General features: G+C 46.3%; 1 protein-coding gene across 5 annotated transcripts in view; it reads left to right on the top strand.

Moving 5' to 3' along the window:
* The window catches only part of LOC146859681 (astacin-like metalloendopeptidase), a 448,848-nt gene that overhangs the window by 269,774 nt on the left and 151,900 nt on the right, over positions 1–27,174 (top strand). For all 5 annotated transcript variants that reach the window (XM_085646280.1, XM_085646283.1, XM_085646285.1 and 2 more), the window contains 2 exons: positions 4,722–4,840; positions 10,589–10,811. In XM_085646280.1, the coding sequence (XP_085502406.1) occupies positions 4,722–4,840; positions 10,589–10,811 (342 nt within the window). The remainder of the gene's footprint in view (positions 1–4,721; positions 4,841–10,588; positions 10,812–27,174) is intronic.

The raw sequence follows: 27,174 nt of genomic DNA, 5'->3' as shown, positions 1-27,174 counted from the left end.
TTGTGAGGTGTCAAGAAGCGGTCACCTGTAGCTAATTGGATCAGATCAGAATAATCTCTGTGCTGTATAACACATCTGCAGCAGGTTCAGCTCACTGCCCGTGAGCTTACTCAGGGTGAGGATGAATGATAAGTGTGTGAGCGCTGTACTGCGCGAGACGAGTGAGTTCTAGGTGAGTGCATGAGTGATACCTTGAAGGAGGTATATGTATATATATTCTTTTTTTTGGTGCAAATCCCCAGCCACAAATATGCTATCAAATAGGAACTTGCACCAAAAACATGGCTGCGTGCTTGTAATGCTTGAAATGGAAATATAAAAGTGCAAGTACTCTATGATCTAGAGTGATTTTTTACACCTGAGAAATGCTGGCACTGTACCATTAAAAGTAGAGTACCAGTGCTAAGAAGAGCAGGTAGTCTCCCATTAAAATTAGTGGGCCAGGGCTGAGAAGTGCAGGTACTCTCCCTTTCACATTTTAGAAGTGCAGGCGCTCAGTACCAGACAGCACCTGCTCATTTAAAGCACTGGTTGCATGGGACTGCACATGAACCACCCAGTCATGGAACCACCCATAATACACCTCCTTGATGCAGAGTTGTGCAAAGCGCAAGTTGTTCTTAACACTGCCTCCTAAATAAGTTTCTGGATTACAAACTGTAGAAAACAGTTGAAGATGGCTCAGGCTTTCTAACAGAAAATAATTTCTTTAACCCTCTCCCTCTTTACTGCTTTGCAGGCAGGAGACACTTTGATAGAATTAGAAACTCTTTAACGTTAACTTCTCATTGAAAGTTAACATGATGATAATGGCAAGTTGAGGAGAGAAGCACACAGCGTAAATCATGCTGACCCTGTCATTCTTGAAAAGTGTTAGCTATTCGGAGGGTACCATGACAGAGGCAGCTCTGAAAACACCAAATTACTGGCAGCAACCAGTAGCCCCACTGAACTAATTGGTATCCAGTATTAGGGTATCTTTCATCGATTCAACTGCTTGAATCATTCCCTGTTGTCGAGATGGGAGTCCCACAGTAAAATAATCACGTAGTATTTACCAAATAGCATAGGCTATAATGGCCCAGGCCACGTATTTGATAACCTATCTATGTCCTATTGTAAAAAGGACCACATTTTGGGTACAACCAATCAGCTGTCAGCACCCTCTAAAACATTCCCAGCAGAGGCAGATTCCCTCATATTTTTAGCGCACGCTGCATGAAAGAGATTCTCCCTGAGTTCTACTCCGTTATGTTCCTACAACCACTTGAATTTCCTACAAACTTGACATTATGACAAGAAATGCCTTATCCGCACATGTCAAACCTGTGGCAGAAAAAGAGTACATGTGGGTAATCCACATAAGGAATGTATATATTATCTGCATCCTAAACATGAGGTAAGGGAATACAAAATCTGCCTTACTTTAAAAATAATAAAATCTCAAGGTTAGAGAAGGAAGGTTTTTGTGGCTCCATGCCACTAAACACCAGGCAATTTCTTCAGAGGACGACAGTGATACATCCTCTAAGTCTCACAAATGAGCCAGGTTGCAGGAAAGTTCCTCTGCAGAAGGTAGGAATCACCACAAACCTTCTCATGGACCAAGGACTCTAAGAAAGAGAAAGAAAGGAAGCACTCCTCAGAGCCTGCTTTATCTGTGCCAACTACACCTTCCAGTAAGGACAAAGACCATCCTAGATCCTCTTCTTCAGTCCCTTTAAGGCATAGATCTGGCAAAAAAGCATTGCTGACGACGTTACCACACTCATCGATGACGACAAGCATCACATCATTTGCACCGTCGACGAAAACAACTGTGACTACGATAGCAATATTGGGTCCTATACCATTGAGGCGAGTCTCATTCTTTACAAGCCCGCTGATGTCGGGATCATCATTGACAGCTAAATCATTGACGACCGTCAACATACTTTTGTCAGCGGAGACATCATAGGCAAAGATACTGCCAACGAAGATACCATCGACGAGTGACTCGTCAACGAACGCTCTGGTGACGACCATCCATCGACGACACTACCATCGACAGCGACACCATCAACAAAGGATTCTGCTCAACTGGTTGCATCTGTTAGGAAAAACAATGGTTCTGTCGGGTGTAGGCAACTATTACATATACATTTAATTCAATTATTTATATTATTTACTGCTATTCACACACTTAGATGTCAAAGCAATTTTGGACATGAAGAACACACAAAAAATACAAAGAAATTACTGAGTGGTAGGTATTATGTTATTTTATATAAATTCTATCATTTATATATACCCACACAATTGGTAAATTGCTGTCAACACAATATGACATTTAAAGTCCTGTGTGATCATGTGACATATGTGCTCAGTGATTAAATTAGGTGCGTATTATACACAGAGTGCAAGAAATATGTACATGGGAGGCCAGAGTGTCTAACGGGAAAAACAATGACTCTGCTGCTTTATCCAAATTAATCTTTGCACGCAGAGTCTTGATCTGGACCAAGAGGTGCCGTCAACGTTTCAACCCAATATATGCTTTATTGAGTGGTCAATGCGGGTCTTCATCAGGACAATGATGGGGAAGAGGGTTGACAGCCTATCAGTAACCAGAGTGAATCCTGGTTAAATAGTCAACAATGACAAGTGTGGGTCTGGTCTGTGTGGCTAAGTCCCCATCATGTTACATCAAGTTCAAATGACGTGGTAACAGCTCAATCTGTTGAGACCGCTCTCAGCAATATTTGAAACACCCAGAAGCGCGCATGAATCTCAATTATTTCAAGTTCAAGCGGGTTGATCTAATGAAACCGCTTTCAGGGATATTTGAAATGCCCAGAGGCGAACTTGAGTCTCAATTATTTCTATTATAGTTGTCCTCCGTGCGAGTTCGATAATTCAACATTTAGAGGCGCTTGCAGGACGCACGCCTCTAAATGTTGAATTATCGATCAACCCACTTGAACTTGAAATATTTGAGATTCATGCGCGCAAGCTTGAATAGGTCTACCGGGGTGAAGCAGCAGCGAGCGCCGCAGGAGCCGCAAGCATGTGGAGCTGCTTCGCTGGGAATGCTGCTGTCGGCCCCCTCTGCGTAACCTTGAAAGCGTCTATGGCGGGCGGGAGTCTGGGAGGGGCAGCAGCAGCGAGAGCCACTGCAGTCTTTACACACCGCCATAGGTTCCACAGGTCTGCAGGAGGGCAGCAGCAGTGAGAGCCGGATGGCCTCTGGTGATGGTGCTGCCAGCCTCCCCCTGCCCTAGATTGAACAGGACTGCAAGGGTTGCGCAGAGCGCTGCACTGCAGGAGGCACCGGCAGTCTACTCACCGGCACTGCCGCTGACGGATGCTTCAACAGGTTTGCAGGAGGGTGGCAGTGAGCAGCAGCGATGTTCTGATTCCAATCACATCACATTAGCATGTGCAGTACCGTCCTGCATGATGCCTAGACTGTGACACACCTACAGACAGCAGCCGACACACTAACGTGTCGCGACAGACTGTTTGGAAAACACTGCCCTAGAGGCTGGAGCGCGGGGCCCTATGTTACGTTTTATGCCCTTGTCTCCTAGACTCCGACTCACCTGAGTCTGGCAGCTTCAGTGGCAGGCACAGGTGAGCGGCAGAAGACCATGGCTAGCAATTATGAAATTATGGCCTCACGGTCCCTCACAGTACCTCAGACCCACCGGCCGCATCACCTACAGTTTCAATTGCGCATGCAATACCACTTAACCCTGTCCCTCCCTATGCCCCACCCTAAGGATAAAGACCATGCATCTGAGTGGCACGCACCATGAAGCCAGTATGCACGCACCACTTAATTTGTGAGGATAAGTGGCAACGTTGGCGAGCGTAACGTTAAAACTACATGCCAAACAGGGGCGGCTCCTCCACTAGGGAGGAGGAGTATCGCCCCACTGCTTTCTCACAGTGCAAGAAGCAGAAACATAAAATGCTAAGAATTACAATTCTATGTTTCTGCTTCTCGCACTGCGAGAAAGCAGAAGTGTTTGGTTGGGGGCGGGCGGGTGGCCATATCTGTTCTAGCGCAGAGGAGGAGTTGCCTGCCCACTGCTGAGAGTGCTGACTGTTTGGTCTGCCCTCTGGGGCCGACCAAACCAGTCATGCGCACTCTGCCTTTTCTCCATGTTGGCAGCATGCAGCCTACATGGAGAAAATGGCCTCCCCAAAGGCGCCTGGCTAGTCGGCGTCCCGATCAATCACAACGCTGCTTTCGCAGCATTGTGATTGGCTTAGGGGAGGGGAGGGAGGCTGCCTGCTTTCTGTTCCTGTGGGAGGCAGGAGAGCAGGAGCAGGCACCGAGCAGAACTGGCGACGAGAAAATGCGGGTTGCGGGTGCGAAGATAAGTTAGCTTTTTTATTTTAAAATAAACCTCTCTCCTCCACAAGACCCCTGCAACCGTGAGTCATGCCGGCCGCGACTGATCCCAGACAGACGTCACAGACCCTGCTGTTAGCGAATGTAGTACTATGTGCGCTACTGCTTGGAGGGGCCCCTGTAGAGCAGGGGCCCCCACGTAATGCCGAGGCTGCGTGGGGGCCTATGCAATGTTACGCCCACAACCCTTTGGGAGCGGACCTCCCTGCTGCCTCATTTCTTTTGGATGCTGCTTAGTTTTGTTCTTTATTTCCTCACTGCATTCTGTAATTTCCTTGATAAACATATGTAAACTTTTTGTTATTGTCCCATCTTCTTGCAGCGACATGTGACAGCACCTCCACTAAAGACAATGGTATGGTCACCTCACCCGAGTACCCCCTGGAGTACTCCAACGACATGGACTGTGTCATGACCATTCTGGCTCCAGCAGGATACAAGGTATGTGCAGTACAGTCTGGAAAGAAGTCTTTAGGAATCTTAGTCACTTGCTTAAGATAAAGGCTGAATCTCATATTTCTGTGCATACTCATGTCCTACATACACTTAAATACTGAAATGGAGGATGACGTAATGCAGCAGTCTTAAGGTGCCTCCTTGTGGTGGCACCAAATAACAGCAACAGGCATGAAAAGCTGTCCTATTTCCATGTACAGAAAGCATTTTAGAGACAAAATATCAATTTGCCTGGATTGCACTTTTTCTGTACACAAGCCGTTTATTAAATACACGTCTCTTTCTATAAACTACACTCTCTTCTGTGATTTTTCTCTTTGAGTTATTTGACAACTTCCAGAGATCATAAAAACAACTGTTCTGTGCAATTGGCACCAGTCTAACATATCCTGGGATGATCCTGTTGAGGTATAAAAGGGGGCGGGACCAGGAAACTCAAATATACATTTATTTATTTATAAAGTTTTATATAGCGTGAACGCGACCCAAGCGGGTATCAGAGCGCTTTACAGCTGTACAGAGGTGAAAACAGAGTTGCAGGTAAAACAACAACAACAATGATAAGCAGGGTACTGTAAACGATAGAGGAACAGTAAAATATTAAGCAGGAAATAATGAAGCATATACGAGCAACAAACCAACAGCAGATGAGCACAAGCAAACAAGCAATGGAAGGAGGTGCCGTCAAATAAGGGCATTCATCCATAGGGCTTTCACTTCTTTTTTGAAAGACGCCGTAGAGGTAATCAGTCTAATGTGAGGAGGCAGGGAGTTCCAGATTCTCGAGGCCATACCAGAAAATGCCCGGTTATATGTTTTCTGGAATTTTTGAGGTTTCAGAAACAGAGTGGTGGAACTCCTAGAAGATCGGCTCCCGCCAGAGAGCTCCAGTTTTTGGGATAAGTACATCGGGGTGTTGAAGTGAAGGGCCATGTGTGTCATGCACGCAATCTTGAGATCAATCTTAGCCTCCAAAGGTAGCCAGTTTAAAGATTTCAGTACCGGTGATATGTGGCTATTTCTTTTGGCCCCTGTGATGAGCCTTGCAGCTGAATTCAGGGAAGCCCTGAGCGGAGCCAACTTGTATCTGGGTAGCCCACATAGAGTTGCACAGCCATACTCTAGCCTGGAGATTACTAGAGCTTGCACAGCAGACTTGAGGTCATCAGGGGGAAGGAAGGGTTTTATCTTTCTTAGAATAGACATGTGGAAGTTGGCCCCTTTGGTGGCTGCACTAATGTGTTCCTGCATACTCAATGACTTGTCAAGTATAGGTCCAAGAGACCTAATCGAGTCAATAATGTGAGGGGTACAATTGAGAGCTGTTAAGTGTTTCAAGTAATCAGTGATGATGGCCGTCTTTCAGGAGGAATTCAGTTTTGGAGGAGTTGAGCTTAAGATGATGGGTAGTCAGCCAGTGTTGAGTTTTGAGTAAGGTCGAGTACAGTGATTTGATGTCGTCAGAGGAGGAGACTTTCAAGTAAAGTTGGGTGTCATCAGCATACATGTGATACTGAATGTTGGAAGAATTGAGTAAAACCATAAGAGGCTCCATGAACAAGTTGAAGAGAATGCGGAGAGAGAGCAGATCCCTGAGGAACCCCAAGAGCGGATGGCAAGGAGTTGGAAAGGGAGTGATTTACTTTAAATCTTTGTGTTCTGTTGTTGAGAAAGGAGGCAAACCAATTTAAAACAGGGCCGGAGAGACCCATCCTTCATTCCAGTAATTCTAGGAGGTTATCATGCCTGACCGTATCAAACGCTGAAGATAAGTCCAGGAGGATTAGAAGGCAGGCTTCATTCTGATCAAGAATTTTTAGGGCGCCATCTACTATATGAATAATAGCCGTTTCAGTACTATGACCCTGGCGAAACTCCGATTGGAATTGATCCAAGAGCTGGAATTGATCAATGTGGTTACATAGTTGAACAAAAACACATTTCTCAAGGAGCTTCGATAGAGTTGGGATGCAAGTGATCGGGCGAAAGTTATTGCGGTCCTCTCGGTCAGCCGTGGGTTTTTGAGAATGGGCGAAACCTGCCCTGCCTTCAGACATTCAGGAATCATACCTTGATGTAGGGAGGCATTTACTATCTTGGTTCTCAGGGGGACTTAGGACCCTATTATTTTATTGAAGAAGCTGGAGGGTAGAGGGCCACTGAAGTGGTTAGAGGGTTTCAGAGTAGTAAGCAAGTTGAGAATAGAGCAATCATCATAGGGAGTGAATTGGTTCCAGCAAGTATTATTTTTGGGTGAAACTCCTATGTCAGGAAGAGGCTGGAGTAGAGTGGGTTGGAATAAAATGAATCCCCTCCACCATGATTTGATATTTTACGTCAGTAAACGTGTAGTCCTTATGCGTCCCCTGGGGCATTTAAGACCTCTGATTCCTATCTTGGGGTGCTCTCCCCCGCTCCTCGCTCTATGCCACTCCTCACTCTATCAAATATATAAATCCCTTATTACAAATGAGATGATAGCAACAGCATCAAAAACTAGGGAATTTGACTCTATTGAAAAATGGCAAATCACAGCAGCCTGTGTCTCCCAGTCTCTAAGCTTTAGATCCACTTCTGTATGTTTTTATTAAATATTATTGTTCAGAAGTCTGTCGAGGATCTCTATTTTGTTTTTCAAAATAAGCATGTCAGTTAATGAGTGCCTGTGAGAAGTTGGCCTGGTATATGCTGTCCACTAGTTATAGTAGGCACCTTGTATCAGTCCAAACAACCCCGTATTGATGATAGGTTAAAGACAACCTTTATTGAAAGCTATCCTAGTGGGAGCTATGGAGAGCAGCCTGTCAGGCTAAGTCTTGAAGGAATGTAAAGCAGCTTGTTTTACCAGTCTATAACCTCTTGAGTGGCTAAATGAAAGGAGACCACACCAGGTATATATGAAATATATGTATTTATTTCTAAACACACCCCTCTAGTCTCTTTATGAGGCTAGAGGCAAAAGCACATAAGTTACACTTCAAATATTACAGTAAATTAGCACAATACACATTAGACCCTAGGGTCGGACCAAACCATATACTAAGAAAGTGGTATAAGAACCACGACTTAACTAGACACAAGGCCTAGAGCCTGTAGAATCGCTGGGACCCCAAGGAACCACCCAAGGTAGTGATACAGGGGACCCACGGGGGCCGTGTGCAATGTGAGAACACAGCCGCGAACTACCGTTAGCTTCTATGGGGAAAGTCGCGATTAGAATTTTAAGGTTTAAGGACACTTAGAGGTAGACTACGAACAAACCGTTTTGAACTTAGATGGTTCTAGGGCCAGCACCTACGGGAGCACTGGAGTACTCGTGTTACCTCACCCAGGGAACCGGGTGCATAGGTGTCAAATGGTGTTGGGTCGTGTTGTCGTTTTCAATGGCAGGGGACGGAAAACTGCTGCTGCCGGGAAGAGGAGAAGTGTCCGAAGAGATCCATGCCTGGATCGAAGATGTGAAGCACCTGAAAGCAGAGGGGACAGAGTCTGGGTCACTTGCCAGTGACCAGGGGCAAGATAGACGAATGCCCACCGATGTCAGGTGCTTCAGGTGAGAAGAGGGGAAGCTTGACTCTTCAGCCACAAGGACCAGGAGGCGTTGAGGACAACCAGGAGCTGGATTCGAGCTGTCCGGTTCCACGTTATCCACGTCAGCTATTGGTCTCAGCATTGCTGGGGTCTCGGGTCGGCCTCGGGGAAGTCTGGAAATCCACCTCCTGTGATGCAATTACTTCGGAGTCCGACGGGAGCTTCGGAGATGCACACCGGTCAGATACTTAATTGGTGCCTGCCAAGCAGGGGAGTAACTCTTTTACTCCAAGGGAGATTTTTCAGTCATCTGGCATTGTGCAGATCGTCGAAGTTCCAGAATTCAGTTTCAGAGTTTCGTCCAGGGATATCTAAAGTTCTGGTTACAGAGGTTCCTTCTTTATACCCAAGGAAGGGGTTGGACTAACTCAGGGGACCCACCTATGGGAGGGTTTGGAAAGAGGGGTGGCTACACCCATTTCCTGTGTCCAGTCTCGCACCAGAGCAGAGGCTGGTAGCCCCTGCAACCGGTTTGAGCTGGACAATGCACAGGGACACCAAATGTGCCCCTAGTGCAGGACTTCAGAGCACTCTCAGAGTGCACCCACCCAGCCCCAATACACTAAAGCCTGTCTGGGAGGTGGTAACACCTCCCTGTGACAGGAAACCTATTGTCCTGGCCTCCCCTGCCGGAGTTTCGGTCAGCAGCAGGAGGCCAGACTCGTGTCTGTGGCTGCAGCATCCATTTTGTGATGCCAGGGCTCTTTCAAGCTGGTACCGGGTATACTGGTGCTGTCATGCCTCTCCCTCTAGAAGGGTGGGATCATACTGGTGTGGGGGTATGATTCCAAGGTGTTTGACACCAAACACGACATGTTTCCGTGCAGCCAGTCCTAAGTTAGCATTTACCGTTTGGTTATAATGCACTTAAGAGTATATGGTCAAGCTGCATCACAGACAACCCTGGAGAAGAGATTCCCAAGGCTGCAGAGGGGCTCTACTCATGATAGGCACCCTCTCACACAAAACCAAGCACCTTGCCTTCAGGATTGATAAGGCCTGCCATAGGGGTGACTGATAGGTTTATATGTGCAGTGATAGGTGAGATGTAGTGAACCTATATCTCAGTAAGGGGTGCATGCACCACCTTACCCGGGCTGCAGTAGCAGACTTGTGGTGTCATTTTGGAGGGCTTCCCAGGGGTGACATAATACATGCTGCATCCCCTGGTAGGCCTCTGGGGTACCTATGCCCATGGTACATTGTAGACCATATACTAGGGACTTATAAGGGCGCCTCAGAATCCAATCTGTTGTGTACCTGAGGTACTAGAAATCCATTTAGAGAGGAATCAGCAAGGCTGGGGTCCTAAATAGCAGGGCCCCAGCCAGACTAAAGTCGAAAAACAGTGTTACATCAGCAAAAAGTCGGGGTAACCATAAGAAGCAGATCCTACTCTCCTACAGTGGCGACTCTGAGTTAATTCATATTATGTAAATTAAGCAAATGAATGATTGCATTCCATCTTCTAATGTATGGGGGTGAAGTTCTCCCCCCTCACTACAGCAGGGTGCATGACATGTGCAGCGACAAGATTTTTGCGGGCGGACAGACATGGCTGAGGCCTTCTGCCAGATTCCGGGCTCCGTTTCTGTTAATCATGCTATGACTTTGCAGTCCACTAGGTTTCAGCATAGATAGTGAGTATGTATGCCTTTTCACTGGGACAAAGCTGAGATATGTACTAGCATAGGTAACGAAGACTGAGGTGGTAGTTGAAAGGCGTACGTCAGTGGTTGAAAGGAGTGTGTTAGTTGTTAGTATGATTAATGCACTAGTTTGGAGAGGACCATGGGACTCGTTCTTAGAGGGAGAGGTGTAAAAGGGGGTGTAAGTGTGAGTGCATTTGTGAGTGCGTTCAGGGTGCTGGTAGTTGGAAATATGAAGGCGCTTGCGGTTGTGAGCAGCGTGGCGCTAGTGTAAATAACACGTAGTTGGCCTGCAGCCGGTACCCTCTTTCTGCCAATAGTCTGACAAGTGCTCTAATAATTGGGCTCTGCTGTGAAGGAGGGTGAAACCGAGGTGGGTGTTAGGGGCTGGGTAGTGGTGAAATGAAGTGGTTTGTGCAGGGAGTGCTCTCTCTGGTGTTGAAAGTGCTGTGAGCTGGAGGGGCTGCACTCACAGTGATTCTCTATTTCACAGATCTCATTGACCTTCACCCAGTTCGATCTTGAGAACTTCCCCGGATGTGGCTCTGATTACCTGATTATCAACGATGGACCCCACTCCACATCAAAGCCAATAGGCAAATACTGTGGCAAAACCCAAGTCCCACATCTGGTCTCCACCGGAAACGCACTGCTGCTGCAGTTCCACAGTGACAGCTGGGTGACCGCAGCTGGCTTCAAAGCGGAATACTCCTTCGGTAAGTTTGAGGGTAAAGGTCAGACTCGAGATTATTTTTTTTAACTGATCATTAAAATACAAAGTTTGCGAGGTAGACCTTTGAATGACATTTCATGAGGTCAAAGCTAATGAGACACATTTTGCTAGATGTGGGAGATTTTCTATCTAATAAAGTGGTGTACTTAACTACTTCCACCTGGATGGCAGATGAAAATCCACCATGTTTGTAAATGTAAATGTAAATGTCAAGGTACTTATAGAGCGCACTGTCACCAGACGGACACCTTGCGGGGTCGCCTTTTTGCGGTTTCCTGGCGCTGATACTCATACCGCTGTGGAACCCCTCCTGGCTTTCCCTGTGAAGTGTCCACTCCTGGGCACCCCCAGGGTGAAGCCAGGCATCCTTAGCGCTGTTGGGGCCAGTGTGGAGGCTAAGCAAGCTATTGCCCAGAGTTGCAGCGTGGGGCCCATGATTAGACTAGGCACCGAGGCGAGAATAGACAGGTCCGAGGAAATTGAGCCCGAGCCCCGCCGAGGCGGGAATCAAACCCTGGTTCTTGGCCAGAACTCTGCTTCAGGGTCTGCCGCTCTAACCATTGAGCCACACTCCTCCTCCGTGTTTACGATTGTCTGCCAAGGTGACAGCATGTCGCTAACAATCGAAGTGGTTGTGTCTGCCCAGGAGCACAGATTCAGGGGTAGTGTTTGAGGTGTTACACCATCTAATAAATTAATTTTCTAGAAAATAGTTGAGCACAGGTGCTATCAGTTGGGTATGGTGAGGTGTCTGTAGGATTTCACCAGGATTTTTCTCATACAAAAACGCAGACACGCTCTCCTCATTTCTCTGTTTTAAAAGTCTTCAAAAATGTGGGTGTTTGCATAATACTGTGTTTTCCCTGATTCATCACCCCAACCAATCTGCATTCTTCTCCATTTCCACTGCTCCTTAAGCCCCTCTCATGTGCCCTGACTCCGTATATTTTTACCTTGAGCCTATACAACTCTTGCGCTGTTTGGCGTTCTGTTGTAATTCTACCACTTCCACATTCTCTTTCTTTGTCAGTGTTCAAGTTGGCCTCTATTGGACTATTCCATGCAATGCAGCCCTAGTAGCTACTCCATCAGTGTCTAAAGCTCCAGCCATCAGCACTAGATGTGAGATGTGATCTGCTTACAAAGTCATTATTTAGTTCCAAAAATGTGGCACAGAGCTGGCCCCCCTGAACTTGCATTAGGCACTCTTGGTCAGCTATTTCACCAATGATGAACAGAAGTATCCACATCAGGGTCTTGTCTCTGGCGTTACAGGTGGTGTTTGTGTATTCCGTGGTGAGTCTTGTATAAGGCGTATGTTGTGCAGAATATTGTGAAAGAGCCTATCCTGCTCACGTGTGGCACACAGGTCCATCATTGCTGTGTTTGAAAGCTTCCACAGGTTGCTGCTTCCTGTGAAATTGTGCAACTCCTAACATGCTCAAACTCACTCGAAGGTTTGTTTAATCTAGATGTAGTTCACACTATCAGTGCTTTTAATTGTAGAAAACTGCACTTATCCCCTATTTCTAAAAATTGAGAAGAGTGGATGAGTAGCCTTGCGAATAAATAGCCTGGTTTGCATTGTCCATCTAGCGTAATGTAGGGTAATAAGTTGATATTCATGCATTTACTTTCTTGTGCACGGTCGCCACACTTTATCATGAAACTGGGCCTAGGATGCTTGTTTCCAGTCCAGGGAGGACCTGGCCTGGCAGATTGGACTGGGCTGTTCCCATTGGGCACAGGGTCAAGACTGATTTGCATATGGCTGGGTCCAAACTGGAATGGCATGGGGAGCAAAAAACTGATAGATTTAGGCCCAGATCTCTGTACTGGGGTGAATGTATGACATTGTTCTTCATTCTGTCCATCAATAGTTCTTTTTGCATTTGTCACCCCGAGGGAGACAGGTATGCCCAGACGTGGGTCCCATGCTCTCCATGCCACTGGAGTCAAGTTATCATGGCTAATGAGGGGTGAAACCGAGAAGCTGGTCCTAGGATGCTTGTTTCCAGTCTAGGGAGGACCTGGCCTGGCAGTTCGGACTGGACAGTTCCCATTGGGCACAGGTTCAAGACGGATTTGCATATGGCTGGGTTCAAATTGGAATTGCATGGGGAGCAAAAAACCGAATGGTTTAGGCCCAGATCTCTGTACTGTGGTGAATGTATGACATTGTTCTTCATTGTGTCCATCAATTGTTCTTTTTGCATGTGTCACTCCGAGTGTGACGGGTATGCCCAGACGTGGGCCCGTGCTCTCCATGCCACTGGAGGCAAGTTATCCTGGCTGATGAGGGGTGAAACCCCAAAACTGGGCCTAGGATGCTTGTTTCCAGTCCAGGGAGGACCTGGCCTGGCAGTACAGAGTTGACTATTCCCATTGGACACAGGGTCAAGACTGATTTGCATATGACTGGGTTCAGACTGGAATGTCATGGGGAGCAAACATCCAATGGATTTAGGCCCAGATCTCTGTACTGGGGTGAATGTATGACATTGTTCTGCATTCTGTCCATCAACTGTTCTTTTCACCCTTTATTTTGCAGCACAGCACCTGCTTTCATATTTACGTCATGAGGGCTGCGCTTTGTGTTGCAGCAGTGCGCCTGCTTTTATATTTACAAAGCCAATAGCTGTAAGTCTTGTAAATGTGAGACCTATTGAATTGCAAATGCTTATTACATATGCCAGCACCAGTGTTGGAAAATCTGAAGCTCCCTCCGTCCCCCTATTCTTATTGGCAAAGATACTCCCCAGTGTCTGCCATGTGAGGAGCGGCTTTGGTGGAGAAACATCTCAGTGCAAATTCTAACAGCTCATAGGGAAACTTCAGATTTGCTCCTAAAATGGGGTACACTGTTAGGGCTCACTTGAGTAATCTTTCTAAAGTGCTGAGGTATAGCACAAAGTGTCTGGGGTACTATATATCGCTTTACATTGTGGACCTTCATATAGTTTACTCCACCTGATGTTATAACTAACTTGTTCAAATGAAAGTTGTCCATTTGAACACGATAGCTGGCGGTCTGCACCAGCGCTAGCCTCAGAATTCATCCTCTTGCACAGACATCTAGGGTGCAAAAATTAGATATTTTAGCAAACATAAACTGGATCGGCTTTACTGCTTGTCAGTGCAGGAACCTGTCTTTGTATGTAGTATACCAAAATGAGGTGCCCTATGCGGAAAGTCCAGGAGACCCTTATTGGTTTACAGGGTTTACATTAAAGATACCAAATGCTCTCTTTGTTGTATGCGGGAGAGCAGCTTAGGCTTATCAGAGGGTAGTGTTAAGCATTTGTTGAACACAAAGTCACAGAGTCAAAAACTGAGACACACTCAAGAAGAAACTGGAGACCCATTTGGAAAAATAACATAGATTTTTATATAATTTCAGACACCAAGCTTATTGGAATCAAGTAAGTACTTTAGATGTTTTAGATTTTTACTGTAAAACAATAAGCAATGTCAGCTATCAGATTTGAGGAATGAGCCTCCAGCGCAGTCATGTTATCCTATCCTGTTCACTGCATAGGTACACTTACAGATGACTTACAGGGCTGTTTTTCTGGGCCAATGTCCAAGACAACACCAACAGTTAAAGTTTACCTTCCCTGGGGTGTCCGGGTGCAGAGGTGCTGTACGAGGTGGTAGCCCCGAATGCTACACACTAAAGTCAATAGGGAAAAGTACCTGTAAGAAAAAAGACTGCAACTGCAGACTGGGGGACCAGTCCAGCAGAACCCACGTGGGTCTTAGCTCTTTGAGGGTCTCAGGACCACAGAAACACCGTCAGTTTACTTGAGCCCTGGCTGGGAGGGTTCAGGGTAGATGTGTCTTTTCTTGCGGGTTGGTTAGTTAGTGTCTCATGGTTCTTGGTGTACCAGCTGAAGAGGTAAAAGACACACAGCAGGGCAATTTTCAATGTGGAGTTGGCCTCTCTCGAAGTACCTCAATGTGTAGGTAGGTTTTGGCGACAGTGATGTTCCGACTGATCACAAACAAGCCTTGTTGCTTGCAACTTACTCCGGTACCCAGGGTATTGGGGCGGGCAGCTCATGAAGGTCCTGGCATCTCCAAATTTGGCAGGGAGAAGGATCTGACCTCAGAGGGCAACAAATACCTATTTCTGGAGTGTTGCTCTTTTGGTGGGCCTGATGGCCTGCAACATGGTGGACCAGGCAGATGCTTGTCGGTGCCTGCGGGTGCAGGGGTATGGCTCGTCCACCTCAAGGGCGATGCTAACTAGTTGTCGCAGTGCCAGGCAGTCTTCTAGCATAGGAGAAGGTGCACAGAGTTGGCAAGCCCGATCTGGGGGAAGCCAGGGTTGCATATCAAAGCAGCAGAGGCTTTTAAGCAGTTGGCCTTGTAATGCTAAATAAATAGCCATCCTGCTGGAAGAGGTGTGGCCACCTTCCTCCGAAGCAGGCATTGTTTCAGACCTAAGAGAGCATGGGCTTTCACCTGCAGGGGTTCAAAAACTCATCTGTGGTGGCAGGCTCATCGATATCAGTCAGCCAACACACTAGACACAGGTAGGTGTTTAAGGAGGCACCTTTAAGGTGCCTTCTGGATGCATGTAATAATAAATCTAGTACTGGTAACAGTACAGATTTATTGAGAGAAGGTGGTTGATACCAAACTTTATCAGTTTCAGTAAAGCCATCATGTAGCTGTGGAACTCATAATGACCAGTGCCCAGTACATATACTTAAGAGGGCTTCCCTGTTAACTTGTACTATCTTGGAATTGAATTAGACATCACAGCGGTATATCTGCTCATGCAGATCTGTCCTCGCATGTAAGATAATGCACCCTGCCTTAGGATATAATGCCTGCTGTAGGGGTGACTTACATATGTCATATGAAATAACTTTGGCATGGCACACAGTGAGTGTACCATGCCGTGTTTTCACACATGGTTTACACCATTTCACTCAGCCTGCAATGGCAGTCTGCATGAAATGTGTTTGGGGTCCCTTAGGGTGGCATAATACATGCTGAGGCCCTTAGGAACCTTCTTTAGTGCCCATTCCCTAGGTACAAGATGTACCATTTACTAGGGTCTTACAGGGGTGTTAAAGTGTGTGCCAATTGTACCACAATTAGACCATTTTACCTTGTTTACTGGAGCCTAGTTAGCAGGCTTTACTGCATTGTCAGAGCCGAAAACCAGTACCCAGCAGTTCTTTGGGGGTAAGAGTGGGGGGGACAACTGCAACAAAATTCCAGTTGCCTACAGTCAGAATAGGTGACTTTTTTGTGTAGAGTTAGGGGCTTATTCATGGGAGCCCTGTGTCACTTTTGCACCACGTAATGTGGTGCATGCGTGATGCAGGGCTCTGAATCTGATTTATGAAGCAACACAAAGCCACCCTGCTTGGCTTTGAGTGGCCCCATAAATTATGAGCAAGGCAACGCAATGCAAATCGCATAGAGCAGCGCAGCAGGGTGACTTGCTGCACTGCCCTATGGCAAACTCCCACAAATGAGTACCTTAGTGCTTTTTAAAAGCTATATGTTTATGACGCCTATCCCAGAACAGCATGGAAAGTATAATTTTCTCCAACTGTAATCATTAACATTCCTGTTATAACCATTAAACTTTTTAAGAGGGTGAGGCAAATATGTTGCTGGTAAATACTCCTCTGTATCTGCCTGCGTGCAACGGAAAAACCACCGGAAGAGATATTGATTAAGACCAATTTCAGACCACGAGGCTGACAAATCAAGACAATACAGAGAGTGATCTGAATGCAGACTTTCATCATGTGAATGAGTTTTAAAAAGTGAATCGGTGAACAAACACTCTCTAGCAGTGCCTGCAGCCAGATAAATCAAAGATACCCTGTTAAACTTGACACAGTTGGTGGTGTTCCTTCAAACATTGTGCTTTCGACCCTCCTGTTTTGCGGAATTCTTTTTGTTAGCTTTAGAACTCTGTGCACTTTATCACTGCTAACCAGGGCTAATGTACTTGTGCCCTCTCAATAAAACATGGACTAATTGACCTACACCCAATGGCACATTTAATTTACTTGTAAGTCCCTATTCTCTCGTAGGGGATTTCTATTTATAGTCATACGTGCTGAATAGTCCTGTTCATGTGTAGGTATCCCGAAGGAGGTGTTTAATATTTTATTTTATTTATTTTATTTTTGTGTTTTATAGAGCGCGAACTTGACCTGTTAGGGTATCTGAGCGCTTTACAGGAATCATAGAATTGTACAAAAGGCTTGGAATCACAAAGTAAACAATCGATAAGGAGGGGGAGGGGGGTGCTGTAGACATAAGGGATAGAAAGACACGTATGTACAGTATACATTTATAATTACTCCAGACAAGACCCCATTGCTGGTTACATAGTGGATAGTAGGACACGTATGTACAGTTTACAATTAAAATTACTCAAGATAAGGTCACAGGTTTCTTGGTGGGGTAACTGGGTAATCCGAGGGGAGGCAATAATCGGAAATAGATCGGGGACTCAGTGGTGTTTGAAGGCAGGATTTAAACGAGGAATTCCCCCATAAGGAAGGTTTTGGCATCCTTTTTGAAGCAAGCCAAAGAAGGGATTCTTCGGATGGCGGGTGGGAGAGAGTTCCAAATTCTTGGAGCGGCTCTGGAGAAGACCCGATTGAAGTTTTTTTTCCCAAAAACGTGCAGGTTGGAGCAAGAGGTCTCTGGCGGACCGAGAGTTTCTGATTCCTTCAGAGACCACAAGTTTCTGTGCAAGATATGCAGGGGCAGTTTGAGTATAAAGCCTTGTGTGTAATGCAAGCTAGCTAGTTTAAGCTGTATTCTTGCCTCAAGAGGAAGCCAGTTCAGAGGTTTCAGGTGTGGAGAAATGTGGTCGAATTTCCTTATGCCGGTAAGTATTCTGGCGGCCGCGTTGAGGCAGGCTTTTAAAGGTGCCTGGGAGATCTTGGGTAAACCAGAGAGGGTAGAACAGCCATATTCCAGTCTACAGATGACAAGTGCTTGGACTGCCATTTTTAGGTCAGGAGCTTCGAGGAAGGATTTCAGTTTCCTTAGGTAGCTCAGGGGGAATCTAGCTGATTTGGCCATCGAGTTGATGTGGTCCTGCATATTCAAGTTGCAGTCAAGGGTAATTCCCATGGATTTGGCCGAGTCCACGATGGTCGGAGGGCAATTTAAGGCTGTGATAGCTTTAATTCATGATTACATTTCAGGGTTGGCTTTTGGAGGGGAAATTAGGAGAAATTCAGTTTTCTTTGCGTTAAGTTTGAGTTGATAGGAGGCGAGCCATTGGATGGTCAGTTTCAGGGCCTCGTTCAGGGACAGGATCTCCTCGTCAAGTAGGTGGAAGTTATTGATATGTTGACTTAGCTGCTGTTGTACATACTTCTCCAGCACTTTGGCTAAGAGGGGGATGTTGGAGATAGGTCTGAAGTTGTCAGGGGAAGCTTAATCCAGCGACGGCTTTTTCAAGATGGGGAGGTCTTGGCCGGCTTTCAGGGAGTCCGGAATAGATCCCTGCCGGAGGGAGGCATTAAATTTTGCAGTCCAGCTAGGAATAATGGCGTGGGCAGCGGCTGCTAGGTAGTTGGAGGGGAGCGGATCATTAAAATGGTTGTTCGGGTTTAAGGTAGATAGGATTTCGGAGACAGAATCTTCGTCATAGAATTTGAACTCGGTCCAGTGAGCTTGATTTTTAGGTGAGGCCTGAGGCGGCGCGGAGGAAGGAGGCAGGTCAGGAAGGGGTTGAGAGAATGTGGCGGAACTGAGTTCATTTCCTAAGGCTGTGATTTTGTCAGCGAAGAAAGAGGAGAATTCCTCAGATTATATTAAAGACTTTGGGGTTACATTCGATGTTTTGGCCAGTTTATTAGATTTGTGTTTGACCAGTTCGAAGAGCTTGCTGGGTCTGTTCTTGGCGTTTCCCAGATCTGATCTGAAGAATTCTTTTTTTTTAGTTGAGGATGTTCCTGTTGTAGAGGTTTCTGGCCTGGCGGAGAAGTTTCGATGTGCGGCAGAGGGGTGCTGTCTTCAGATTCTTTCAAATTGTCGTAGGGATCTCCTCTCACTATTGAGGGATCCAGTGAACCAGGGGTTTCTGTCTTTGATTTGGGTTCTTTTCAGCTTTAGTGGGGCTAGGTCATCCAGAATGTTTGATATAGTTGCAGAGTGATGATCGTTGAGGTCATTGACCGTTGTGATATGCGAGGGGGGAGACCAGAATTGCAGCGCTCCACCAGTTCTCTATGGTCCAGGTTCTTGGTTTCTCTGATCCAGCGTTTAGGAATCACCAGTTGCGGTGCCCTTGACTTGTGGGTACCAGGTAGTAGGAAGGAGATGGCATGAGGGTCAGTCCGGTCACAAGGGTCTAAGAGATAAGCTTGACTGTTGATTCCTTAGAGATGATCCAGTCAAGAGTGGCCCCTTTCGAGTGAGTTGGGAGTGAACAGGCTTGGGACAGGGCTTGATCGGCCAGGAGGACTTTGATGGCATTGACATGAGGATCCTTGGGATCGTTCCAGTGCAGGTTGAAATCACCAAGAAAAATATCTTTAGTGTTGGAGGAAATCCCGGTTGTGATGATTTCCATGAGATGGTCAGTGAAGGAGTCGTTCATGCCTGGGGGGTGGTAGAAGATGTGTAGATTGCACAGTTGGGTGGAGTTGCTGCAAATGGAGAGGCCGAGGTATTCACTGGAGTCAATGGTATCCGCCAGAAGTTCTGTGACTAAAAGGTTAGAGCGGTAGATGCAGGCGATGCTTCCTTCTTTCTTGCTAGATTGCCTTTCCAACCTTGCAATGTTATAGTCGTGAGGGACTAAGAGGTCTAGGCAAGGAGATGAGGATTCGTTGAGCCACGTTTCTGTTGGGATTGCTATGTCGAAATTTTTGTTTAGGATGAGAGCGGCAATATCGGCAGCGTGCTTAGCTGCTGATAGGCAGATTATTAAGAGACCAGACAGAGATGGGTCGGAGGGAGTGCCGGATGTCGGGACGGACAGGTGAACAGGCGCAAGATTGCTTTTGATCACGCTTCTGTTATGGAGGGTAGCCGATCTGTTGGGGTTAATAGAGACCGTGCAGATGGCATGTTCGGCACTCATGTCAAGTAAACAAGGGGTAGCTGGGGCAGAGTTGTAGTCCCAGAGGATGGCAAGGATTTATTTTTCAGTGAGGTCACGCAGACTTGGGGTGGCAGGGGTAGAGTTGTAGGAGAGGACGAGAGCTAGTGTTTCCTCCTCCTAGAGGTGGCATGGTTGCTTGCAAGGGCGAAGGTGTTTGGGGAACTCTGAGATATGAGGAGGGGTGGAGTTTGGCAGGGGCTTGAGGTTAGCGAGAGAGAGTTCTGCAAGGTGAAGAAAGTTCATTAGATCCAGAATGGAGACATGGATGCCCTGAGTTAGTTTGGCAGCTCTGGAGTGCAGAGTAATGAAATCCAAATAAGAGGGAGGCGCTAGTGGGCAGGGGGACAGTGGTTCTGGAGCAGTGCTATCAGCCTGCATAGGTGATAGGATAGACGGGCTATCTCGACCTGTATCGTGGGTCTTTGGGAGCATACCAGTCTCAAGGCCAGAGTGGGGAGCTAGCGGGGAGGAGACCCGTGGTCTAAGGGCGATTCTGTTGGCAAGGCCGGGAGATGTGCTAGAGTGGATAGGAAGACCTGTGTTGGAACCCCTTGGAGGGTGGTTTGTGGGCTGGAAGGGGTAGCTCAACTGGAATTGAAGGTGTTTGGGGGCTAGTATATCTTCTTAAGTGTAGAGTTTCACCTTTGTTCAGAAAGGTCTGCAAAGACAGAAAGTGACATATTATGCAGCATATATTTCTAGGCTACGATAGCCAGATTCTTCACCCTGAAGACAAAAAAGGGCTAGAATAAAAAAAAGGATAATTTGAGATGATTTGCAAATAGCATAAATATCCCTCACAACACTTTTTTATGATAGAGATGAGGAGAGCAGGACAGAGTTGCCTCAAAGGCTATTAATATATGTCTAACAAAGAGACTGTACCATTAAGAACTCATATACTAACAGTATCCCATCAAGCACAGCAGGTGGCAGTTAGTTCAGTTCTTTTTTCCGTCTCCTGCTGACAGGATGCTGGAGCATTAAGCTCAGCCAAATGTTGGCTTTTGCTTCAAAATTCTTAATTGAATTTTAGTGTCAACCTTTTATTTGGCTTCTTTGGCCTCTCCCTGGCTTTTTTGTCTTTTTCGGACAGAAATTAAAGGCAATTTTACAGAAAGATACCATCTCATTTAGACAAGTGCACAGCCTGTGGGAGAAAAAGGGCCACGACAGATCATCATGCTGTATGTATACTCCCAGAAGAGCTTATTCCTGAGTTTTGACATCACTGCAGGAACTTTCAAGATGCACCCTTAGAAATTGGAGAAAATTTGCATTTATGTGACAGTTGAGCGAAGAAAACTACAGTCTGAAGTTGAGACATCAGGGCAAGGAGAAGGTCAGACCTCTACCAGGGCTCTGTCATCTGTCTTAGGAGGGCGTGCCAGGAAGAAAATGGCTCAAAAATACCACTGGTCTTGGTCGACGTTGAGGACATTGACGTCAAGCAGAGGTACGACACAGATCTGTATGCCGTCTATCTCCAGTTCTACGTCAAGCAAACTCCGCAGGAGGACTCTAGAGCATATTACCCATTTTAGAGGTCCAACTATCTTCTCCACCTCTTCCACCACCGTCTCTTCCAACTCTGCCTACTCCACTACCGCCTCCAGCGGCCCCCGTCACTCCAAGACCCAGATCTAGTTCCTGGTCATGCCATCTTTCCAGATGCCATTGTCACAGCTCAGGGCACACTTCTTCCTTTTCTAGGTGCTCCCACCACCCCATCATAATCATTCACGTTCTCGGTCAAGGCACACATCCTCCACTTCTACTGGACGTTATGCCCCACCACTTTCAGACTCTCCACCATCACATATATCACCGGTGGATGATGTCACCATATTTCAAGCAGTCCTTGTGAGGGGAACAACCAAACTTAATATCCCTATGCCGACTCCCACACCAACCACATTAGTAATTTTCAAGACTCTACAGCAAAGAGCAGCATAAAGACCTTTGCTTCCACTAGTACCAGGTCTCCTTGAACCTGCTATGGATCTCTTCCTCACACCAGCCTCAGATAAGACAGCACTATCTAAGCTTCAAAAGAAATCCCGCCATCTAGAGAAGGATCCAGCTTTCCTCCACACGATTCCTACATCAGACTCCGTGATTGTGGTTGCGGCAAGGAAACAACATGCCACTCCCCCCACTTGTACAGTACCTCCCGATAAGGAAAGTCGGAAACTGGACTCTGTGGGCCATAAAATTTGTGGAATGGCAGCAACCACCATTAAAGCAGCTAGAGCCACTGCCTTAGTAGGCAGACATGGCAGGAATTTTTCGGAATCCATGAACCAGTTTGCTGAACATCTCCCTAGAGATTAAAGGGAAGACTGCATGGAAATCCTGAATGTGAGATTAATGGTCTCAGACCAGATAATAAGTGCTGAAGCAGACTCTTCCTTATTAGCAGCTCATGAGTACTGCCATAGAGTTGCTCTTCGAAGGCATTCCTGGCTTCACCTAACATCCCTCAAGCCAGAATCACAGCAAAGAATAATGAATGTACCATTCTGTGGTAACACTCTATTGTGAACCCATGCCAACGATGAAATGGCATGGATGAAGGCAGAAATGAGCACTCTAAAGGCAGTCGGCTTAGAGAGACCCAGGGATCCGCAGAAATCCTTCCAACCATACAACCTCCACTTCTATTCCCAGAGGGTTCGAACCTCTCGCTAGTATCAGGGCCGCCAGTAAAGCGGCGCACAACAGCATCAACCTTCCTTACATTCATACCAATGAAGGCTGCCTAGAGGGAGATCTGCCCAGCAGCCTGCTCAAGGGGGAAAACAACCATTTGGATCAAAACCTGAATCTTTACTTCCCCCTATTCTATTACCCACTCCGGAGGGGGGAAGCATCCGACAATATCTGGCAGAACATGTGGCAAAACATAACGCAAGACGCCGGGTACTGACTAATGTTAACAATGGATATCTGCAATTCACAAGTCCTCCACCATCCATACCTCTGAAACCATCCATTCACCAACTTCCATGGTTACAAGTGGAGGTCAACATCCTCTTATAAAAGCTGGCGTGGAACCTGTTTCTCACCAACAACGAGATGCTGGCATTTATTCCAGGCATTTTCTCATCAAAAAGAAAGACTAGAGCAACCTCAGACCCATTCTCAACCTCAAAACAGCCAACAAGTAGATGCGGCAAGAGAAATTCTGAATGTTGGCATTACACCAAATGTATACCCAATTACACCAGGGTGATTGGCTTTGCTCCATCGACCTTCAAGATGCGTACTTTCATATGCCAATCGCCAGAAACCAATGAAAGTTCTTGAGGTTCGTAGTGCGGCGGGACCATTTTCAATACCAAGTTCTTCCATTTGGCCTGAAGTCAGCACCCAGCACATTCTCCAAGTGCATGGCAGTATTGACTGCCCATCTCAGCAGACACAAGATATTTGTCTACCCATAATTAAACAATAGGCTAATTAAGGTGTCCATGTCTCAGGAAGCTCAACCTTATTACAATTGGACTTGCGATGTCCTACAGCGGCTAGGCCTTCAGGTCAATCACAGCAAGTCGACCTCTGTCCCAGTCCAAACCTTACATTATCTCAGAGCCTCCATTGACACTATTAGGGCAAAAGTGTTTCCTTAGCAGGCGGGACGTTTATCGATCCTTCAGAAGTGTCAGGCTCTCATGCAAGCTTCTCATCCAACTTTGAGAAAAGTATTCTTTTTCCTCAGCTGGATGGATTCTTTCATCTTTCTCACATCAAAAGCCCATTCCCACATGCCACCTCTACAGGAATGTTTCGAGGAAAAGTGGGACCAACTGAGCTGTCCTGATAATGTGGTGTTCTCCAACCAATTTCCTTCAAGGTACCCCAATTCATCAGAAGATTCCTCCTGAAATCATAGTCATGGGTGCCTCACTACTGGGATGGGGAACCTACATAGATCACCTCCACATCCATGGCAAATGGTTGCATAGATAATCAACATACCATATCAATTTCCTCAAGCTCTGCGCAGTCTATGCGGTGCTGAAAGCATTTCATCTGTCGCTGATCCCACTTCCAGCTTGTTCAGACCGACAACACCACAGCCATGTAGTACCTCAAAAAGCAAGGAGGGACAAGGTCCAGGTGCTTGTCACATGAGTCCCAGACAATCTGGAAGTGGTTCCTGGTCAGGGACCTTACGATCACAGCAACTCATCCTACAGGTGTCGGTAATGCTCAAGCAAACTCCCTAAGCAGACTCCTGCAGGAAAACCGTGAGTAGGTCTTGAATGACGGCACCGTCCAAAACATCTTTCAACAGTGGGGAACTCCGACCATCAACTTGTTTGCCAACACAAAAACCAGCCTAATGTCAAAGCTTCAGGGACTCTGGGGAATGCCCTATGGATCATCAGGTCTTGCAAATTTCTCCAAGCTTTTCCGCCGATTCCCCTGAACCCGGCAGTCCTCATCAAGTTGTCCCGATCACAACCAAGATGATCCTCATAGCTCCGGAGTGGCCACGTCATTGGTGGTTCACAGACCTCCTTCACCGGGCCATCCATCCACATCTAAAACTGCCATGCAGACCAGACCTACTAACGAAATTAAGAGGCCAGATGGTACACCCCAGTCTCTCCTTTTTGAATTTGGCAGCATGGCTCTGTAGCTAGTGCAGTATGGGCATTTGAATCTGCTGCAGGACTGCATGGAGATCTTCAGAGAAGCTAAGCAGTCTTCCACACGTTTTGCATATGCCTTTGAATGGAAGAGATCTTGCATATGGTGTTCATCTAAGAACGAGGACCCTACCTCTTGCCAGGAAGATGTAATTTTTCCATTCTTTCGCAAAATCTGGTTCGCAATTTTCTTCTTTAAAGGTTCACCTGGCAGTTCTTCCTGACTACAAAAAATGTCCTTCACAAACCTCTTTTTTCAGAATCCTAGTCAACAAGGAATTCCTAGAGGGTTTAAAGATGGTCTTTCTTCCCATTAGGTTTCCTTCCTCTCCTTGGGAGCTCAAAATAGTCCTTTCATGCCGCAAGCAGGACACCTTCAAGCCCATACACAGAGCATCTTTCCAACATTTATCTTGTTAAACTGCTTTACTTGTGGCGATACCATCTGCCCACAGGGTTAGCGGGATCCAAGAGCTCTTCTCTCATGAACCAAACACTGTATTTTATTCTAGCAAAGTAATTATGAGAACTCACCCAAAGTTGTTTCAGACTTCCATGTCAGCCAGACAATATCATTGCCTACCTTCTTTCAGAATCCCTCCAGCGGAAAGAACTCTTTATTCTCTGGATGTGAGGAGAGTTGTAAAATTCTATCTGAACAAAACAGGAGCCAGCCGCAAATTGAACCAATTGTGTATCAGCTACAGTTCGGTCCTTACAGGGCTGGCTACCTCCAAGCAATTCATTTAACGTTGCTACCAAAAGGCTAACAAAACTCTTTCTGCCAAGCCTAAAGCCCACTCCACTAGGGGGAAATCATCTACTGCTGCTTTACTACGCAATATCCCTAATCCTGAAATCTTTCAAGCAACTATGTGGATATCAGTTCATAAATTTACCAAGCACTACTGCCTAGATTCTGACGGTAGATCAGAAGCTCAAGTAGGGCAGGCTTCCCTCAAATTTCTTTGCTTGACCGTACCAGTTTATCCTCTGTCTCCTCCACCACACTATATGGGGATGAGCTTGCTACTCTATTCAGCGCTTATGACTATAAATGGAAATCCCCTATGAGAGAAGGAGTAGTTTCTTAACTGTAACTCCTGTTTTCTCATATCAGAATTTCCATTACAGTCATTAGCGACCCTCCCTCGTCCCCTGGAGGAATGGACATAGGTATTCATATAATCTATATCAGTTCACACATTGCCTTAAAATATAACTAAAGTAGCTGCCACCTTCTGTGCATGATGGGATACTGGTGGTATTGGGGTTCTTAAAGGCACAGTGTCCTTTATAGACATACAAGAACAGCCTATGAGGCTATACTGTCCTGCCCTCCATCATCTCTATCATACAAAAGGGTTTGTGAGAAATATTTATGCTGTTTGCAAATCATCTAAAATATCCTACAATTCTTTATACTGGCCCTTTTTTGTCTTTATGATGAAGAAGCTGGCCATTGTAGCCTAAGTGTACAGGCTGAATAATCTTTTTCATAAGTGTCTTTGCAGGCCTTCCTGAAGAAAAGCGAAACTCTTCACTGCTCGGGGGTCTCTACACATGAGCTGGACTATTCAGCGCTTATGACTATGATGGAAATTTCCCTTCAAGAGAACATGAGTTACAGGTAAGAAGTAGGCCTGCAACATTCATTTTGCCACTCACCAAAGTAGCACTTTAGAACATGTCCCAGACCTGCCCCTGCAGCCTGAAGTGCAGTTATAAACTGCTGTTTTTACCTAGCAAACCAAAGCTTTTCTAGACCCAAACCTTTCTTTTTAATACTTAAAAGTCACCGCTGAAGTAGGCCCTTAAAACTCCTAGGGCAAGGTCCATGGTATTTAAAAAGTAGGACAGGTGAATTTAAGTTTTACGTGTCCTGAGAGCGAACGAATTCTAAAGTAATTTTTTACTATTGTACGGTTTAACGCTCCCATAGAGTAACGTTGGAAGGACAAGGAATGGGCCTACTGCTTGGAGCAGACACACAGGGCATCCCCTAACCGCAGACACAAGTTACTCCATTTTAAATTCATACACAGAATTTATGTAACTCCTGTACAATTGGCCAAATTTGACCCTTTTAAACCAACGAATTGCCCCAAGTGCAACGCCCTGGATGCTGACTTCTCTCACATGTCCTGGTCCTGCCCCCACATACTCCCCTATTGGCAGGAGGTATTTGATGTGCTACCTCAAATAATAGAAATGCCCTTGGTTCCCTCACCTGAATTGGGGTTGCTGGGGTTGGTCCATCGACTCACGCGAAGCGTGAGATAGCCTCTCTCTGGGGAGCAAGGGCTCGTCCAACTAAGGCGGCCTGGCTTAGGGGGCATAGGGTATTGCAATGTTCACTCCGAAATTTACGCCTCACTCCTGCCTCCGTCCTCCAGGCCTCGTAATATCTGGTGCATATATCGCACATTTCTACAACGAACACTCCACGCTTCCCAGGTCGTTCCTAACTCGCCGGGCTCCCCCTCGAGCTGAGAGGACGGGTGTTGGACCCCTAGTTGCACCCCACGGATTGCTATCTTCCTTGGATGTATCCCCTGTGGCTCTGAAATAGTTATAGCATG

Source organism: Triturus cristatus, chromosome 3_1 (genome assembly GCF_964204655.1).
Source record: "Triturus cristatus chromosome 3_1, aTriCri1.1, whole genome shotgun sequence".
Lineage (NCBI taxonomy): Eukaryota > Metazoa > Chordata > Amphibia > Caudata > Salamandridae > Triturus > Triturus cristatus.
This window is presented reverse-complemented; position numbering and strand designations above follow the sequence as displayed.